General features: G+C 38.9%; 1 protein-coding gene across 4 annotated transcripts in view; it reads left to right on the top strand.

Moving 5' to 3' along the window:
• Nucleotides 1-20,361, top strand: part of RNGTT (RNA guanylyltransferase and 5'-phosphatase) — a 331,246-nt gene that overhangs the window by 9,854 nt on the left and 301,031 nt on the right. For 2 of the 4 annotated variants that reach the window (XM_011941909.1, XM_011941908.1), the window contains exons 2-4: nt 7,835-7,944; nt 18,648-18,751; nt 18,842-18,930. In XM_011941909.1, coding sequence (XP_011797299.1) covers nt 7,835-7,944; nt 18,648-18,751; nt 18,842-18,930 — 303 coding nt within the window. The remainder of the gene's footprint in view (nt 1-7,834; nt 7,945-18,647; nt 18,752-18,841; nt 18,931-20,361) is intronic. The other 2 variants (XM_011941910.1, XM_011941911.1) reach the window with 2 other exon arrangements.

The raw sequence follows: 20,361 nt of genomic DNA, 5'->3' as shown, positions 1-20,361 counted from the left end.
GTCTCGATCTCCTGACCTCGTGATCCGCCCGTCTCAGCCTCCCAAAGTGCTGGGATTACAGGCTTGAGCCACCGCGCCCGGCCAGCTGTGGCAAGTTTTTGAAATCAGACAGCACTGAAGTTTGCTGCATAGATTGATTCTTCCCTTCATGAAAGATTTCTCTGTAGCATTTTAGCCATGGTAGAACTTTCTTTAGCCGTGGTAGAACTTTCTTCGGGGTTGGAGTCAGTTCTCCCCAACCCTGCTGCTGCTTTATCAATTAAGTTTATGTAATATTCCAAATCCTTTATTGTCACTTCAGCAATATTCACATCTTCACTGGGGCCAGATTCCATATCAGGAAACCACTTTGCTCATTTGTAAGAAGCAATTCCTCATCTGTTAAAGTTTTATCATGAGATTGCAGCAATTTGGTCACATCTTCAGGCTCTGCTTTAAAAAATGTTTGTATTGACCAGGCGTGGTGGCTCACATCTGTAATCCCAGCACTTTGGGAGGCCGAGGCAGGCGGATCACTTGAGGTCAGGAGTTTGAAACCAGCCTGGCCAACATGGTGAAACTGTGTCTCTACTAAAAATATAAAAATTAGCTGGGCATGGTAGCAGGCGCCTGTAAACCCAGCTACTCATGAAGCTGAGGCAGGAGAATTGCTTGAACCTGCGAAGTGGAGGTTGCAGTGATCCGAGGTCACGCCACTGTATTCCAGCCTGGACGACACAGTAAGACTCTGTCTCAAAAAAAACAAAAACAAAAACAGTTATTTTAAATATTTTTTTGAGACAGGGTCTCACTGTGTCCTCCTGGAATGGCTGGAATGCAATGGCATGATCATGGCTCACTGCAGCCTCGAACTCCTGGGTTCAAGCGATTCTGCCACCCCAGCCTCCTGAGTAGCTGGGACTACAGGTGTGTGCTACTATGCCTGGCTAACTTTCAGGCTGCACTTCTAATTCTTCTGCTATTTCCACTACATCTGCAGTTACTTATTCCACTGAAGTCTTGAACTCCTCAAAGTCATCCATGAGGGTTATAATAAACATTTCAAATGCCTATTGTTGATATTTTGACTTTCTTCTATGAATCATGAATATTCTTAATGGCATCTAGAATGGTGAATCCTTTCCAGAAAATGTTTGATTTATTTTGCCCGACCCCTCAGAGAAATTACTACATATGGCAGTTACAACCTTATGAAATGTATTTCTTAAATAATAAGACCTTTTTAGGGAACCCACTCTGTGAAGAAAAACAAACATAATATAGGACTTGAAAATTGAAACTACCCCTTGATCCATGGGCTGTTATGTTAGTAGGCATGGAACCAACATTCATCTCCCTGAACATTTCCATCAGAGCTCTTGGGTGCCTAGGTGCATAGTCAGTGAGCAGTAATATTTTGGAAGGAATCTTTTTTTCTGAGCAGTAAGTCTCAAGAGTGGGCTTCAAAAAATTCAGTAAAACATTCTGTAAACAGATGGGATGTCATCCAGGCTTGTTGTTCATTGATAGAGCACAGACAGAGTAGATTTAGCATACTTCTTAAGGGCCCTAGTATTTTCAGAATGGTAAATGAGCACTGGCTTCAACTTGAAGTTACCAGCTCCTGACAAGAAAGTCAGCCTGTCCTTTGAAGCTTTGAATCTAGGCATTGTCTTCTGTCTAGCTATGAAAGCCCTAGATGGCAATTTCTTCTAATAAAAGACTGTTTTTCTGTTGTTTACTGTAGCCATGTTCGTCAATTATCTTAGCTATATCTTCTGGATAATTTTCTACAGCTTCCATAACAGCCCTTTACCTTGTACTTTTATGTTAGAGAGATGGCTTCTTTCCTTAAACCTTATGAATCAACCTCTGCTAGCTTCAGATTTTTCTTCTGCAGCTTCCTTACCTCTCTCACCTTCATAGAATTGAAGGAAATTGTTGCCTTGGTCTGGATTAGGCTTTGGCTTAAGTGGAAATGTTGTGGCTGGTTTGATCTATTCAGACCACTGAAATTTTCTCCATATCAGCAATAAGACTGTTTTGCTTTTGGCCAGGCATGGTGGCTCACGCCTGTAATCCCAGCACTTTGGGAGGCTGAGGTGTGTGGATCACGAGGTCAGGAGTTTGAGACCAGCCTCGCGAATATGGTGAAACCCCATCTCTATTAAAAATACAAAAAAATTAGCTGGGCATGGTGGCATGCACCTGTAGTCCCAGCTACTCAAGAGACTGAGGGAGGAGAATCACTTGAACCTGGGAGGCAGACGGAGGTTGCAGTGAGCCAAGGTCGCGCCACTGACTCCAGCTTGGTGACAGAGCGAGACTCCGTCTTAAAAAAAATAGACTTTGGGAGGCCGAGGCGGGCAGATCACGAGGTCAGGGGATCAAGACCATCCTAGCTAACACAGTGAAACCCCGTCTCTACTAAAAATACAAAAAAAAAAAAAGACTGGTTATTTCGCTTTCTTATCATTTGTGTGTTCACTGGTGTAGCACTTGTAACATCCTCCGCGAATTTTTCCTTTTCATTTACAACTTGGCTAACTGGTGCAAGAGGCCTAGCTTTTGGCGTATCTTGGCTTTCAGTGTACCTTCTTCACTGAACTTAAAAATTTCTAGTTTTTGATTTAATTGAGAGATATATGATTCTTCATTGCACTTGAACACTTAGAGGACATTGTAGGGTTATTAATTGACCTAATTTCAATATTACTGTGTCTCAGGAAATAGGGAGGCTTAAGGAGAGGGAGGGAGACGGGGAATGGCTGCTTGGAGCAGTGAAAACATATACAGCATTTATTTATTAAGTTTGCCATCTTATGGGTGTCATTCATGGCACCCCAAAACAATTACAGTTGTAACATCAGAGATCACTGATCATAGATCACTGTAACAAATATAATAATAATCAGAAAGCTTGAACTCTTGTGGAAGTTAGTTCCACAAAATGTGGCACAGGCACAAGACGAGCACATACTGTTGGATAGATTACGCTGATAGACTTGATAGACAAAAGGTTGCCACAGACCTTCAATTTATTAAAAAATGCAGTATCTGTGAAGTGCAGTAAAGCAAAGTATGCCTGTAATACTAGTTCCTCTCATAAACAACTGCCCAAAACTCAGGAGTTCCAATCAAATTATATTTCTTGCTCATATCAGAATGTGTTGTATTGGGCAACTTTCCCAGGCTACTCTTCTCTGATTAGCAACTTGCTAGGCTCTTTCCATCTTGTGATGCTGTCATCTTAAACATGTGACTTCTAAAGTTGCCATGAAAGTGGAGGAACAAGCATGGGTAATCTCTCAGGGGGTTTTTGGCCAGCCTTGATAGTCGTATAGTTAACTTTGGCCCGTATCCCATTGGCCAGAATCCAGAACATGGCCCTCACCCAACTACAAGAGAAACTGAGAAAGCTAGTCTTTCATTGTGTCCTGGGAGAAGAAAGTAAATTGAATGTGACGAACAGATAGTGTCATTTCTACCATGGCAATAGATAAAACTTCTCCCAGGCAGAGACTGTAGAGAGAGTAGAGAAGGTGCACAATGGAACCCCTAGAAACCTGACATTTATAAGTTGGCTAAAGAAAAAAGAGGGAACAAAGGAGTTGAGGATGAATAACTAGAAATTGAGGGAGGTGTTAGGTGGGTGATTGAAACTAACAGGAGTTTGGGTGTCATGGAAGGCAGAAGAATTTTTCAAGAAGGAAGGAGTTGCTGGATACGTGAAATGCTGCTGAAATGTTAAGATACCAGAAAAGTTGGTAAGATCTGTTGGTGACTGTGACAAGTATTTTCAGTGGCAATGTGGGATCAGAGGCCAGATTGGAGTGGATTAATGAGCTACTTTGTTGCAAGTCTCTTAGAGAGTTGTAGGGGATTGCTGAGGATTGTGTGTAGATGGCTCTGAGACCTGTTTAAGAGGCTAATTGCTACCTTTCCTACCTTTCGGATAGAGTGGTCAAAAGAGTGGGCGTAGAGTGGCCAAAAGGAATGATCAGAAGTGACTTGAGAATGGCCAGCTGGCTGAGGAGGAGGCAGGAGTTGGAACATGGAAGATGTAGGGCTGTCTTCATTAACCCATCTACCAAGGCTATGGATGGGCCTTAGTCATATCAGCAGATGCTGCTGGGATGGAAACTAATGATGCCCGAAGACCAGATGCAATACAGTTCAGTGTACTGGAAGCAAGAGAGGAAAAAGATGGTGTACAAAATACCAGTTGCTCCCCTTTCCCCCAGTGCCAGGGGTCTTTACCTTTGAGGAATGTAATCACATCCAGGAGGAGAGTCCTGATTTGACTGTGGGCTATCTTGAATGGGAGCTCAAAAGCTAAATTATGCACAGTTATAGAGAAGTAAAGTCTACACTTCTGCTCACACATGTATACATAAATGAATTGGAGGTAATGAAGTAAAGATAGGAGTACTTTTTGAAAAGTTTGGTTATGAAGAGGAGTAAAAATGAAGCATAAGTTGGGGGATAAGGGAGAGTTTAGGGCTTGTTTAAATGCTGATGGGAATGAGCCAGCAGATGTCTGAGATGCTGAAGATGTTGGGGGTGAGGGTTGGGAGAAGAAGAAAGGATTGATTGATGGCCCTTGAAAGGGAAGATGGTAAGGAAATCTTGAGTAGAAGGGAGGATTTTTAATGGGAGGAGGAGTATGGGCTCACATACAGAAAGATTTATAGATTAACTGCAAAGACAAGGCAAGTTTCTGCCTAATGGTGGAGAGGCATTGTTGAATAGCAGTTTCATTCATGGGCTCTACATCCATAGTCTTCATTTGAATCGCTGTTTTTACCATTTATTAGTGGTGTGACATGCCGCCAGTTGCTTAATCGCTCTTGCTTTGTTCTCCTCATCTGTAAAATGAGGAATAATAACAATACTTATTGTTAGGAGTAAATGAATGAATTATGTACAATATTTTAAACAGTGTCTGGCATGTGGTAAACATACACAATTAGCTTTAATTATTATGGCTTTTTTTTTTTTTCTTTTCAGTGAAGTCTAACTTAAAGTTGTCAGTTGAAAAGGGGATGTTTTAGGAATGAGGAAAAAATGTAAAATATTTACCATAAGGGATAGTTAGTGGTGTGTGGTAGGACTGCCTTTAATATTGGTGATTATGAAGTATAGTGTCACCCATCTTTTGTGCTGTGAGATTTGCTCTAGGAGGCCTCAGCTACATATGTGTAGGCACAAAGAAGTTAGGTGGTTGGCTTCATTGAGGTCTGGATTTTTCTCAGGTGAGTGTGACTGGGTAATGGGGGCAGAGCAAGGAGGTTAAGGGTATTTACAGAGGACCAATTATGATGATCTACTGTGGACTCTGATGTTGGGTAAGAAGGAAAGGGAACCCTGAAAGAGCTGATGGAAACAGGATTGGACCTCTGAGAGTAAGTCAGTAGTAAGAGGGAGAGAAAGTCTGATGGGATGAATCTTCTTATTTATTTATTTTTTATGTTTATTGTTTATGGTTTATATTTTCCCAATAGAATATAAACACTATGAGGGCAGCAGGGTTTTTCTGTTTTTTGTTTGTTTGTTTTTTTTCCTTTTCACTAATGTAATCCATGCGCCTATAACAATGCCTGGTACATAGTAGATACCCACTATATATCTGTTAAACTAAATGAAGTAAAAGAAACCTAACTCAGATGATGGTGGAGGTAGTGAGAAGTGGTCAGATTTTGGATGTATTTTGAAGGTGGAGCTGCAGGATTTGCTGATGGATTGGATGTCAGGTGTGAGAAAAGGAGAATAGTCAAGGATAACCTAAAAGGTTTTGGTCTTGGGCTGCTAAAAGAATGATGTTACTATTTGCTGAGATAGGGAAGAGCATGAAAGGAGCAGGTTTTAGAGTTTGAATATTAAGAGATGAGATTTGGATATCAAATCTGAGACATCTGTTAGGCATAAAGTAGAGGCTCAGTAGGCAGTTGATATCCATCTAGAGTTAAGGGAGTGATTTGAACTGGAGATATAAATTTGTAAGTCATTAGCACATTGATGACTTTTTAAAGCCGTGAGACTAGATGAGACACCAAGGGAGTGAATGAAAATATAAAAGAGATCCAAGGATTGAGTCCTGAGACAAAACACAGAGGAGTCAGGGTGATGAGGGGGAGCCACTAAAGATGAGTCAGAAGGAGAGGCCAGAGAGCTAGAAGGAAAACCAGGAGGATATAATAGTATTCTAGAAGTCACATGAAAAAATGGTTCAGGAATTCCCTCTTTCATCAAAAAGTGATCAGTTTTTTTTATGTTGCTGAGAGCTTAAGGTGAGAACTGAGAGTTGACCATTTGATTTAGCAATGTGGAGGTTATGGGTGGTTTTGATTTTGTAGAAAACAAAATCTTAAAAAATTATTTTTTCATGAAATTTAGTTTAAAGTCTTTGGACAAATGTTAAGACTTCACTTAGGTAGATAATATTGTTTTTATTGTGTTTGGAAATATAAGGGCAGGCTCAGTGGCTCACGCCTATAATCCCAACATTTTGGGAGGCCGAGGTGGGCGAATTGCTTGAGTTTAGGAGTTGGAGACCAGCCTGGGCAACATGACGAAACCTCATTTCTACAAAAAATACAAACAATTAGCTGAGTGTGGTGGTGTGCGCCTGTAGTCCCAGCTACTGGGGTTGCTAAGGTAGAAGGATCGCCTGAGCCCAGGAGGTTGAGGCTGCAGGGGCTGACATCACGCCACTGCACTCCAGCCTGGGCAACAGAGTGACACCCTGTCTCAAAAAATAATACATATACATAGATCAGTTAAAATAAGTTTTTAAAAAATTGATTATATGAGGTGACTTCCTCTATGCTGTACTGGCATTCAGAAAAAAAGGTAAAAAAAAATTCAGTCTTTTCTAGCTGAAATAACCACTGATAGTTGTTTGAAGGATGATTTTGGTTAGCATTCTCTCAGAATGATGTCATGTTCTAGCATGATCTTTATCCTGAGATATATAATAAGGTCTACAACCTTTTAGTATCAGGTTGGAGAAAGTTCCAACCTAATAATAAAAACCGTATAGGGCATGTAATCCCAGCACTTTGGGAGGCTGAGGTGGGTGGATTGCTTGAGCCCAGGAGTTTGAGACTAGCCTGGACAACACAGTGAGACCCTGTCAACCTGTTCCCCCCAGCAAAAAAATTAGCTGGGTATGGTGGCATGCACCTGAAGTCCCAGCTACTTGGGAGGCTTAGGCAGGAAGATTGCTTATATTTTTAAGAGTTTTAAATTAATAACTTTTAAGGTACTGGTATAGAACTTAGAGTTTTAATGGAAGTTCTATTCACTGGTAATTTTTCTTTTGCTGTTATATTTGATTGTCAATTTTTATAATTTTTTTGTCTTTAAAAGATATAGGGTAGTGTCTTTTAAAAGTACAGTTTAAATTGAGAGTACTTTATGAACACTTGCATTTTTAGATTGCTTTTCCATTTAAAATGTTTTAAGAGGCTGGGTGTGGTGGCTCACGCCTGTAATTCCAGCACTTTGGGAGGCCGAGGCAGGTGGATTGCTTGAGCCCAGTAGTTTGAGACCAGCCTGGGCAACATGGTGAAACCCTGCCTCTACTAAAAACACAAAAATTAGCCGGGCTTGGTGGTACACACCTGTAATCCTAGCTACTTGGGAGGCTGAGGCAAGAAATCACTTGAACTCGGGAGGCAGAGGTTTCAGCGAGCCGAGATTGCGCCACTGCACTCTATCCTGGGGGACAGAGTGACACTTGGTCTCAAAAAAAAAATGTGTTAAGAAGGTGATATTCGAGAATTGTTAATTATAGAATTTTAATCTGAAACATTTCCTTTAATGGAAATTATTACTTATCTTTGTTGTTTAGGAAGATTCTTACCTCTGAAGACAATGTTAGGACCAAGATATGATAGTCAAGTTGCTGAAGAAAATCGGTTCCATCCCAGCATGCTGTCAAATTACCTAAAGAGCCTAAAGGTAAGAAACAAAACTTCTTTTTGTCACTGATTTAATATACTTTGTTCATTCTTATTCTTCAGGTGACTGTTAAAAAAATCTTGTTATTTTAAAATAATTAATAGACTCAGGGGAAGTTGCAGTAATTGTACATAGAATTCTGTGAACCCTTCTCCCAGCTTCTCACGATGGTATCATTTTATATAATTGTAGTACAATATCAAAAGCAGGAAATTGACATTGATGCAGTACTACTAACTGATTGCAGATCTTATTTACTTTTTATATGTATTTGTGTGTGTGTGTAGTTCAGGACAGTTTGATCTCATCTGTAAATATATGGTGGTGGTTATAGAACTGCTGCATCTCCACAAAGGAATTCCCTCATGCTACCTCTTTATAGTCAGACCCTCTCCTCACCCCTGTCCTTGTACTCTGGCAGCTGCTAATCTGTTCTCCACGTGTAGTTTTTCCATTTAAGAGAATGCCCACCTGACGTCCTGGCCCCCAGCAAAACTTACTATAGCCTCCACTAACAACCACACCCTAAGCTACCAAGGAAACTTGACTCTGTTTACAGCTGAAGAAACCATACAGAGACTACACTACTGCATGCATCCACAATCATAGCCAAAGTGCTCTACCCAAGCAACACCACAGACATATCTTCAGGAAAAAGTCCTTCCCTACAAAAACTAATTCCACAAATTGGGACTGGGGCTGGGCGCTGTGGCTCATGACTGTAATCCCAACACTTTGGGATGCTGAGGCAGGTGGATCACTTGAGGATAAGTGTTTGAGACTAGCCTGGCCAACATGGCAAAACCCTGTCTCTACTAAAAATACAAAAATTAGCCAGGCGTTTTGGTGTGCACTTGTAATTCCAGCATACTCAGGAGGCTGAGGCTCAAGAATCACTCGAACCTGGGAAGCAGAGGTTGCAGTGAGCCGACATCACACCAGTGCACTCAAACCCAGGCAATAGAGCGAGACTCTATCTCAAAAAAAAAAAAAAAGAAAAACTGGGGCTGGGATGGTGGCTCATGCCTGTAATCTCAGCACTTTGGGAGACTGAGGCAGGAGGATCGCTTCAGGCCAGGAGTTTGAGACCAGTGTGGGCAGCATGGGGAGACCCTGTCTCTACAAAAAATTAAAAATTAGCCGGGCATGGTGGTGTGTGCCTGTAGTCCCAGCTACTTGGGAGGCTGAGGTGGGAGGATCACTTGAACCCAGGAGGTTGAGTCTGTAGTGAGCCATGATCATTCACTGTAGCCTGGGTGATAGTGAGATCGTGTCTCAAAAAAAAAAAAAAAAAAGAAGCGAGTGTTACACCAGATGTGCAGATATTGATGTGAGGACATGGGAAACATGAAAGAGCAAGAAATATGGTGCCTCCAAAGGAACACAATAATCCTTTAGCAGCAGATAAAAAATTCATAATCCTTCAGCAGCATAATAAAAAAACTTCATGAAATGGTGGACAGATAATTCAAAATTTTGATACTAAGGAAGCTCTGTAAGAAAGAGAATATTGAAAAGCAATACAGAATACTGAAAAGCAATACAAATCAGAAAAACAGTTCAGGGTATGAATGAGAAGTTTACCATAGATAGATATCAGAAATCCAAACACATTCAGGAACTGAAGAATTCATTGAATGAAATAGAAAATAGAATGAAAGCTTCAATAATAGACTAGATCAAGCAGAAGAAACAATCTCAGAACTTAAAGATAGGTCTTTGGAAATAACCCAGTCAGACAAAAATAAAGATAAAACGCTAAAATAGAATGAGCAAAACCTTCATGAGATATAGGACACCAGAAAGTGACCAAATATTCAAATTTTTGGTGTTCCAGAAGATGAAGAGAAAACAAAAGGGTTAGAAAACCTATTTAGTGAAATAATAGATGAAAACTTTCTAAGTTTAACAAGAGGTTTAGACATCCAGGAGGATCAAAGATCCCCAAAAGATAACATCTAAAAAGGTCTTCTCCACAAGACATTATAGTCAAACTGTCAAAAGTCAAAGAGAAAATTCAAAAAACATTAAGAATGTCTAGTCATTTATGAGAGAGCCCCCATTAGACTAATAGTGGACTTCACAGCAAAAACCTTATAGACCAAGAGAGAGTAGAGGATGTATTCAAAGTTCTGAAAGAAAATGCCTACCACCCGAGGATACCATACCCAGCAAAGTTATTTTTTCTTCATAAATGAAGGAGAAATAAGGTCTTTCCCAGACAAGCAAAAGCTGAAGGAATTTACCACCACTAGACTGGTCCTGTCAGAAATGCTTTAGAGAGTCCTGTACCTGAAATTGAAAGACTAGTAACTATCATCATGAAAACACAAAAATATAAATAAAAACCACTGACAGAGTGAACACATCAACAATGAAGGGGAAAAACTCAAATGTTACTACTACACAATACCACCAAACCACAAAGATAAAACAATAAGAGAGAAAGAAAGGACAAAAAATATGCAAAACAACCAGAAATAAATTAATAAAATGACACGAATAAGCCTTAACGTATTAATAATTACCTTGAATGTAAGTGGATTACATTTTCCCTTTAAAAGATGTAAACTGGCTGAATGGATATAGAAACATGACCTATCCATATGCTGCCTACAAGAAACTCATCTCAACTGTAAAGACACACATAAACTGAAAGTGAAGGGGTGGAAAAAGTATTCCATGCAAATGAAAACCAAAGGTGAGCAGGAGTAGCTAAACTTATATCAGATAAAGCAGACTTTAAGTCAAAAACAGTAAAAGGAGATAAAGAAGGTCATTATGTAATGATAAAAGGATCAGTTTAGCAAGAGGATATAACAATTCTAAACATATATGCACTCAACATCAGAGTACCTAGATACATAAAGCAAATATTATTAGAGCTAAAGGGAGATATAGTCTCCCATACAATAGTAGTTGGAGACTTCAACACTTCACTGTCATTGTTAGACCGTCTAGACAGAAAAAACAAACATTAGACTAAATGGACATAACAGACATTTACAGAACATTTCATCCAGTAGCCACAGAATACACATTTTTCTCGTGAAGAAATGGAACATTCTCTAGGATAGACCATATGTTAGGACATAAAACAAGCCTTAACAAATAAAAAAGTCAAAATCATATCGCATAGCTTTTCAGACCACAATGGTAGAAAAGCTAGAAGTCAATAATAAGGGACTTTGGAAATTGTACAAATACATGGAAATTAAACAACATGCTCCTGAATGACCATTTGGTCAAGGAAGAAATTAAGATGGAAATAAACCTCTTGTAACACATGAAAATTGAAGCACAACATACCAAAACCGAAGAAGTATAACAAAAGCAGTGCTAAGAAGGAAGTTTATAGCGTAAGTGCCTACATCAAAAAGGTAGAAGGATTCAGATAAATAATAATGCACCACAAGGAACTAGAAAAGCAAGAACAAACCAAAAATCAGTAGAAGGAAAGAAATAATAAAGATCAGAGCAGAACTAAGCAAAATAGACACTAAAAAAAAATACAAAGAATCAACAAAATGAAAAATTTGTTTTTTTGAAAGGATAAACCAAATCAATAAATTCCTTCCTAGACCAACCAAGAAAAATGAGAGAAGACTCAAGTAAACTGAATCAGAAATGAGAAAGATAATATTACAGTTGATACCACAGAAATACAAAAGATCATCAGATACTTTTTTTTTTTTTTTTTGAGATGGAGTTTTGCTCTTGTTGCCCAGGCTGGAGTACAATGGTGGGATCTCAGTTCACTGCAACCTCTGCCTCCCAGGTTCAAGAGATTCTCCTACCTCAGCCTCCTGATTAGCTGAGATTACAGGCATGCGCCACTGTACCTGGCTAATTTTTTGTATTTTTTACTTGAGACAGGGTTTCTCCATGGTGGTCAGGCTGGTCTCGAACTCCCGACCTCAGGTGATCTGCCTGCCTCGGCCTCCTAAAGCGTGGGGATTACAGGCGTGAGCCACTGTGCCCAGCCCATCAGAGGCTATTATGAACAACTATACTCTAACTGGAAAACCTGGCAGAAGTGGATAAGTTCCTAGATACATACAACTTACCAAGATTGAATCAGGAAGAAATAGAAAAGCTGAGCAGACCAATAACAGGTAGGGAGATTTAATCAGTAATAAAACATTTCCTAACAAAAAGTCCAGGGTCAGATGGCTTCACCACCAAATTCTACCAAACTTTTAAGGAAGAACTAACACCAATCCTCAAATAATCCTCAAAAAATTGAAGAGAAGGGAATTCTAGCTCATTCTGTAAAGCTAGCGTTATGTTTATACCAAAACCACAACAAAAAGAGAAAACAGGCCCGTATCTCTGATGCAATGATGGTTCAGCATATGCAAATCAATAAATATGATACATTACATCAGTAGAATGGACAAACACCATGCGATCATCTCAACAGAGTCAGACAAAGCATTTGATAAGAACCAACATCCCTTCATGATAAAAACTCTCAACAAACTAGGTATAGAGGGAACATACATCAACATAATAAAGGCCATATATGACAAGCCCACAGCTAACATCATACTGATTGGGGAAAAGCTTTCAGCTTTTGCCCGGAGAATTAGAACAAGACGAGGATGTCCACTTATTCATCATGGTACTGGAAGTACTATCTAGAGCAGTCAGGCAAGAGAAAGAAATAAAAGACATCCAAATTGGAAAAGAAGTCAAATTGTCCCTCATTGCTGATGATATAATCTTAAATCTAGAAAAACGTAATGACTCCACCAGAAAACTCTGAGATCTGATGAGAAATTCAGTAAAGTTGCAGGATACAGAATCGACATGCAGGCTGGGCAGCAGGTCACACCCCTGTAGTCAAAGCGCTTTGGGAAGCTGAGGTGGGAGGATTGCTTGAGGCTAAGAGTTCAAGAACAGACTGAACCCCAAAGTGAGACCCCATCTCTACAAAATACTTTTTAAAAGTGTAAAAGTTGTCCAGGCACAATGGTGCATTCTTCTAGTTCCAGCGACACAGGAGGCTGAAGTGGGAGGATCACTTGAACCCAGGTGTTCCAGGCTGTGGTGAACCATGATTGAGCCACTGCACTTCAACTTGGGCAAAAGAGTGAGACCCTGGCTTTGAAAGAAACAAAAAAGAGAAAACAACATACAGAAATCAGTAGTGTGATACTGAACTAGATGAGAAAAAAATCAAGAAGACAATCCCATTTATAATAGCTCCAAAAAGGGTAAAATACCTAAGAATAAATTTAACCAAGGAAGTGAACGATCTTTACAAGGAAAACCAGAACAGTAATGAAAGAAATTGAATGGGACACAAACAAATAGACCTCCATGCCCATGGATTGGAATAATTAATATTGTTAAAATGACCATACTTTCCAAAGCAATCTGCATATTCAGGGCAATCCCTATAAAAAATACCAATGACATTTTTCATAGAAATAGAAAATACTCCTTTTTTATTTTATAAATTTTTTTTTTTTTTTTTTTTTTAAATGGGGTTTCAGTGTATTATCTAGGCCGGTCTTCAACTCCTGGGCTCAAGCAATTCTCCCACCTTGGCCTCCCAAAGTGCTAGGATTACATGCATGAGACACTGCACCCCACCTGAATCCTAACATTTATATGGAACCTGAAATGAGCCTGAATGACCAAAGCAATCTTGAGCAAAAGGAACAAAGCTGTGGGCATCACACTACTTTACAATATATTACAAGGCTATAGTAACGAAAACAGCATGGTAGTGATATAAAAACAGACTAATGGAACAGAATAGAGAATCCAGAAATAAATACACGCATTTACAGCCAGCTGATTTAAACAAAGGCACCAAGAACATGCACTGGGGATGGGACACTCTCTTTCATAAATGGTGTTGGGAAAATTGGATATCCATATACAGAAGAATAACCGGACCTTTATCTCTCACCATATACAAAATCAACTCAAGATGGATTAAAGACTTTAAATGTAAGACCTGAAAGTGTAAAACAGTAGTTTTGAGAAGAGAACATAGGGAAAACACTGTAGGACATTGGTTTAGTAACAATTTTATGGCTAAGACCTCAAAAACACAACTAAAACAAAAATAGACAAATGGGATGATAGGGAAACCAGAAAGCTTCTGTGCTGGGTGCAGTGGGCAGTGGCTCACATCTGTAATCCTAGCACTTTGGGAGGCCAAGGTGGGAGGATTGCTTGAGCCCAGGAATTGGAGAACAGCCCAGGCAACAGAGTGAGACCTCAATTCTTGGTGGCACATACCTGTGGTCCCAGCTACTTGGGAGACTGAGACAGGATGTCTGCTTGAGCCCAGTAGGTCAAGACTGCAGTGATTTATATTCACACCACTGTACTCCAGCCTGGGCAATGAGTGAGACTGTTTCAAAAAATAAAATTAAGAAAAAAAAAAAAAAGCTTCTGCACAGCAAAGGAAACAACAGAGTGAAAAAACAACCTATTGAATAGGAGAATATATTTGCAAACTATTCTTCTGAGGGATTAGTATCCAGAATATACAAAGAACTGGACACAACAGGAAAAAAAATCCCATTAAAAAGTGGGCAAAGATGTGAATAGACATTTCTCAGAAGAAGACATACAAATGGCCAACAGATATATGAAAAAATGCTAAAGACATGCTCAACATTACTAAACATCAGGAAAATGCAAATCCAAACCACAGTGAAATATCATCTTTCACCAGTTAGAATGGCTATTTATGACCAGATACAGTGGCTCATGTCTGTAATCCTAGCACTTTGGGAAGCTGAGATGGGTGGGAGGATTACTTGAGGCCAGGAATTTGAGACCAGCCTTGATAACATAACTAGACATCATCTCTAAAAAAATTTGAAAAATTCTGGTACATGCCTACCATCTTACCTACTCAGGAGACTGAGGTGGAGGGATCCTTTGACCCCAGAAGATCGAAGTTACAGTGGTGAGCTATGATTGTGCTACTGCACTCCATCCTGGGTGGCAGAGCAAAACCCTGTCTCTCTCAAACAAACAAACAAAACAACAAAACTATTATAAAGACAAAAACCAACAGATGCTGGCAAGGTTGTGGAGAAAAGGGAATGTAAATTAGTGCAGCCATCATGGAAAACAGTATGGACATTTCTCAGAAAACTAAAGTAGAACTGCTATACGATCTAGCAGTTTCACTACTGAGTATGTACCCAAAGGAACAGAAATAATTATATCAAAGAGATACATACCTGCACTTGCATATTTATTGCAGCACTGTTCACAATAGCAAAGGTATGGAATCAACCTAAGTGTTCATCAGTGGATGAATGAATAAAGAAAATGTGGCATATATACATAATGGAATACTATGCAGCCATGAAGAAGAATGAAATCGTGGTTTGCAACACATGGGTGGAACTTTAGGTCATTATGTTAAGTAAAATAAGCCAGACACAGAAAGACAAATTTCACATTTTCACTCCTGTGGGAGCCAAAAAAGTTCGTCTCACATCTGTAGTCTTAGAACTTGGGAGGCTGAGATGAAAGGATCACTTGAACCCAGGAGTTTGAGGTTACCATGAGCTATGATTGTGCTACTACATTCCAGCCTGGGCAACAGAGCGAGACCCTATCTCTTAAAAAAAAATTGATCTCATGGAAATAGAGAGAAGAATGATAGATGATAGATATCAGAGGGTGGGAAAGGTGTGTGGGCAGGAGGAGCATGGTGAAGGGAGGTTAGTTAGTGCAAACATATAGTTAGATATAATGTATAAATTCTTATTTTCGATAGCAGGGTAAGGTGACTGTTGTTAGCAATGATGTATTGTGTATTTCCAAGTAGCTAGAAGAGAGAACTTGAAATACTCTTTAACACATAGAAATGATAAATACTCAAGGTGATGGATACTCCAGATACCCTGATTTCATCATTACACATTACACACAGTAACAAAATATCACATATACCCCATAAATACATAAAATATATCAATTAAAGTAAGTGCAGATTGTTTCTCTTGCCTTTTTTTTTTTTTTTTTTTTTTCCTGTGGCGACCCAAGGGGGAAAGAGGGAGGGAGCGGAAACTCAAGGGTTAAAGTGGAGAAAGCGTGGCTTTTTCATCCTGGCTAACACAGTGAAACCCCGTCTCTACTAAAAATACAAAAAGAAATTAGCCGCGCGTGGTGGCGGGAGCCTTCCCAGCTGCTCGGGAGGCTGAGGCAGGAGAATGGTGTGAATCCGGGAGGCGGAGCTTGCAGTGAGCCTGCCACGGCACTCCAGCCTGGGCGGCAGAGCGAGACTCCGTCAAGGGAAAAAGTCGGGGTGCTGATAGGAGAGAAAATAAATACCAAGCAGGAAAATTTGGGGATTGAAACAACCATCAACCTATGTGGTATAAATTGTCTTCTTTTTTGTATTAGAGTATATGCTTCAGAATGAGGTGGAAGATGTATGAATTTACTACTACTTTTTCTAGCCTCAGTATATGGTGTGCATTTGTTAGTGAGACTGCCTTGCTGGCTGATTGTGATTCTAGGTTTTAAAGATTTTTCATACTTAAGGCCCCTGAACGCAAATCAACTTCTTCAGCTAGTGCTCAACAGAAGAAATAATGATTTTTGTTCCGATCCAGAAAGAAACATTGGCTATGATCGACTTATTGAGATGGGATTAAGCCTCCAGTAATACGCATATGGCCGTGTATACTGTTCTTCTTTGGTTATTTAAGGAATTTATGAGAGAATTTTGACTGTACGTACTTTTTTACCCTATGTGTTAGAATTTAACTGCCCAAGGTGTGATTCTTAGGCATCACATGGCACCTAAAAATCATGATAATGATTTTTGTCATTTGTCATTTATGAAATAGACAATACGTTCACTTATTTCAAAAATCCAAAAGTTTTAAAAGGTTGGTGTCATGAAGTCTCCCTCTCACTTTTACTCTATCTGCGTAGTCCCTCACCACATACCACACAGGTTCCAATGTTTTTAGGTTTTTTAATACATCCTTTCAAAATTTCTTTATGTGTATATAAGCAACAAAAAACACAGATTGCTGTGTTCTCCCCTGCACACTCAAGGTAGCACATTATATATGCTGGTGTGAACCTTGCATTTCCAACTTAACAGTATACTCTGAAGATCTTCATATATCAGCACATAGAACTTCTTGTTCTTATTTTATTTTATTTTATTTTTTTACAGATTTATAGTATGCCATTAAAGTATGTACAGGTTGAGCGTCCCTCATCCAAAATTATAAAATCTGAATCTTTTTTAGCATCTACATGATGCCCAAAGGAGATACTTATTGGAACATTACAGATTTTGGATTTTCCTATTAGGATTGCTCAATCTGTAAGTATAATGCAAATACTGAAAAATCTGAAATCCTAAACACTTCAAGTCCCAAGCATTTCAGTTTAGAGTCTTCTTACTGCTTTACTTGGATGGTTTCTTTATGAAACTGGAATATATGTGCTGACATTTTGTGAAATTTACCAGCATGGGGTCATTTTTACTGCTTTTGTGTGTCTTCACTGTATTTCCCCCTTGCGATGCTTCTGCTTCTCTGTAATCTGTCCCATCTTCTCCAGATTCCTTAGCTCTTGTGTAGATGAGAGATAGGTCTACCACTTTATGGTGAGCTCTTTCTTACTGGAAATGTACTTTTGTTGCCTTTTTTCTAAAATCTGCTGCTCCTGGGTCTGCTTCTCTTTTCTTCCTTTCCATATAGCTTCTGCAGTGTTCTTAACTTTTTGGCAGAACTTAGACATTTTTTATGAATATGTGGATTTTATGTGCCTTAGTTTTACAGAAAATGAAAGTTTTTTTTTTTTTTTAACAATGTACCTTGTTTTTATATGATAAAGAGAGGGAAATTTCTTATTTAATTTTTAAATCGTTTTTCCCCCAAACACATAGTTTTTCAAGTGATCGTCTTGCTATGGCCTCTCAAAGTGCTAAGATTACAGGCATGAGCCACTGTGCCTGGCCAAATATCTCTCCCATACTGCCATCTTCTTAATAAGATTGTCTCTATTTTTAACCTTGCTTCTTTTCAAAAAAATGTAACTTGAGGCTTTAGTATATTTTCAGAAAATAGAAGACTTGTTAATAACAAAGAAAGGGATATCTATATAATATATACATAATGAGATAAGAGATATATATATATACACACACACACACATCATATATATGATATAAATGGTTTCTCTCATCTTTTAAGCCTGGGATATAAAATGGTATAGTCAGTAGATATTAACAGAGTTATTGGTAGTGGCTGCTTAGAAGACTGGGATGGGTGATGTGTGCCTGGAGCTTGAGTTGTGGTGTATTTCAGATAGGTGCTATTCCTGCTCTGGCCTCTTGTCTAATAAATCATAGGTGCAGAGGTATATGCAGCAAACACTAGAGAAAACTCTAGTGTTTTCTCTTTTGCATAGACTTTTGTGATGTTGGCAGTAGAATTTGTTTCGCTTATATTCCTGTTCCTTCCTTAGTTTGGGAGTTAATTTATTTTATCAAGTGCCTGCTTAGTTTTAGTGTCTTGAATAAGACTTAGATAAGTGGTACTTTTGTTATCAATTGCTCAGGGGCTAAGTACATACAAAATCTCTCTCAATGTAGATGGATGCACTGTAGTATTGCCATTTAGTCAACTTATTTGGGAACAAAGTAAGTTACTAGTAAATCTGCCCTTTTTTTTTTTTTTTTTTTTTTTTAGGTTAAAATGGGCTTATTGGTGGACCTGACAAATACTTCAAGGTTCTATGACAGAAATGACATAGAAAAAGAAGGAATCAAATATATAAAACTTCAGTGTAAAGGGTAAGTTACATATTGAGATTCTGTAATATTGAAACCTTTCATCACAATTTGTAATCTCTTTTTTCAAAAAAACTTTTTCTATATTACTAGACATGGTGAGTGCCCTACCACTGAGAATACCGAGACCTTTATTCGTCTGTGTGAGCGCTTTAATGAGAGAAATCCACCTGAGCTTATAGGTATGTTTGGCTTTACTTTGCCACTGTTGAATATTTTATTTTGCAGTTAGGTTTCTGTTTTCTTGTTTGCAAATAAGTTGATATGACAGTTTTTTTCCTGTTTTAAATAATGACCAAGTAATATTTATTAAAATGAGAGATTGACTTTTGTGAATTATGTAATAAATGTATTTTCATAATTTTTACATTTGTCAACATAAAGCCCTGATTTCCCCTCTTCAGGTGTCCTGTTGGGAAAGTCTGTCCTAAACACTACATATTTATTTTTTATACTTCCACATTTTATAATTTTACATTTTATACTGTATGTATTATTCTGAAACTTCATTTTTTTCATTCAGTATTTCTGAGAGTGATGTATGATGATGTAATTGTAGTTCATTTTTGCTGCCATATAGTATTCTATTATACAGATACACTACAGTTTATTCTCTTGTTGATGCATAATTCCTTCATCAGATTTTTATTGATTGCTACTCTATCTATGCCAGGCATAGGCTCTTGGAACACATTAGTGAAGAAAACAGGAAAAAACATCCTGCTCTTCCAGAGCTCATATTCTAGTGTGGGCTGGAGGCTGAGGGAGGGAGGGCAGGCAATAATAAATATAATAAGTAAATTTTCATAAAATGGCAGTTACTAAAAATGACATTTGAATTATGTTCAGGTTTTTTTTTTTTTTTTTTTTTTTTTATAAACAATGCTGCTAGGAGTGGTCTTCTAGAATTTTTAAGGTTTGGTTTTAAATTTAATTTTTTTTAATGAAAGAAAAATTATTTTTTGAGACAAAGTCTTGCTATATCTCCCAGGCCGGAGTGCAGTGGTGCGATCTTGGCTCACTGCAGCCTGGAACTCCTGGGCTCGAGTGGTCCTCTCTTCTCAGCTTCCTGAGTAGCTGGGATTACGGGCACACGCCACCGTCCCCCGCTATTTATTTTTATTTCTTATAGAGACAGGGTCTCACTATGTTGCCCAGGCTTGGTTTGAACTCCTGGTGTCAAGTGATCCTCTTGCTATGGCCTCTCAAAGTGCTGAGATTACAGGCATGAGCCACTGTGCCTGACCAACTTTGATTCTCTGTTATTTGTGTTGGTATATGGTTTAAATTGAGGATGCAATTTAATGTTTCCTTTTTTTTTTTTTTTGAGATGGAGTCCCACTCTGTTGCCCAGGCTAGAGTGCAGTGGAGTGATCTTGGCTCATTGCAACCTCTGCCTCCCAGGTTCAAGCGATTCTCCCACCTGAGTCCCCTGAGTAGCTGGGATTACAGGTGTACACCACCACACCCTGCTAATTTTTGTATTTATTTATTTATTTATTTTTTTTAAGATGGAGTTTCGCTCTTATTCCCCAGGCTGGAGTGCAATGGCATGCTCTCACTTCACCGCAACCTCCGCCTCCTGCGTTCAATTGATCCTCTTGCCTCAGCCT

Source organism: Colobus angolensis, unplaced genomic scaffold, assembly GCF_000951035.1.
Source record: "Colobus angolensis palliatus isolate OR3802 unplaced genomic scaffold, Cang.pa_1.0 Scaffold203, whole genome shotgun sequence".
Classification (NCBI taxonomy): Eukaryota; Metazoa; Chordata; class Mammalia; order Primates; family Cercopithecidae; genus Colobus; species Colobus angolensis.
Note: the sequence above shows the minus strand (reverse complement) of the source record. Positions and strands in the feature narration are given on the sequence as shown.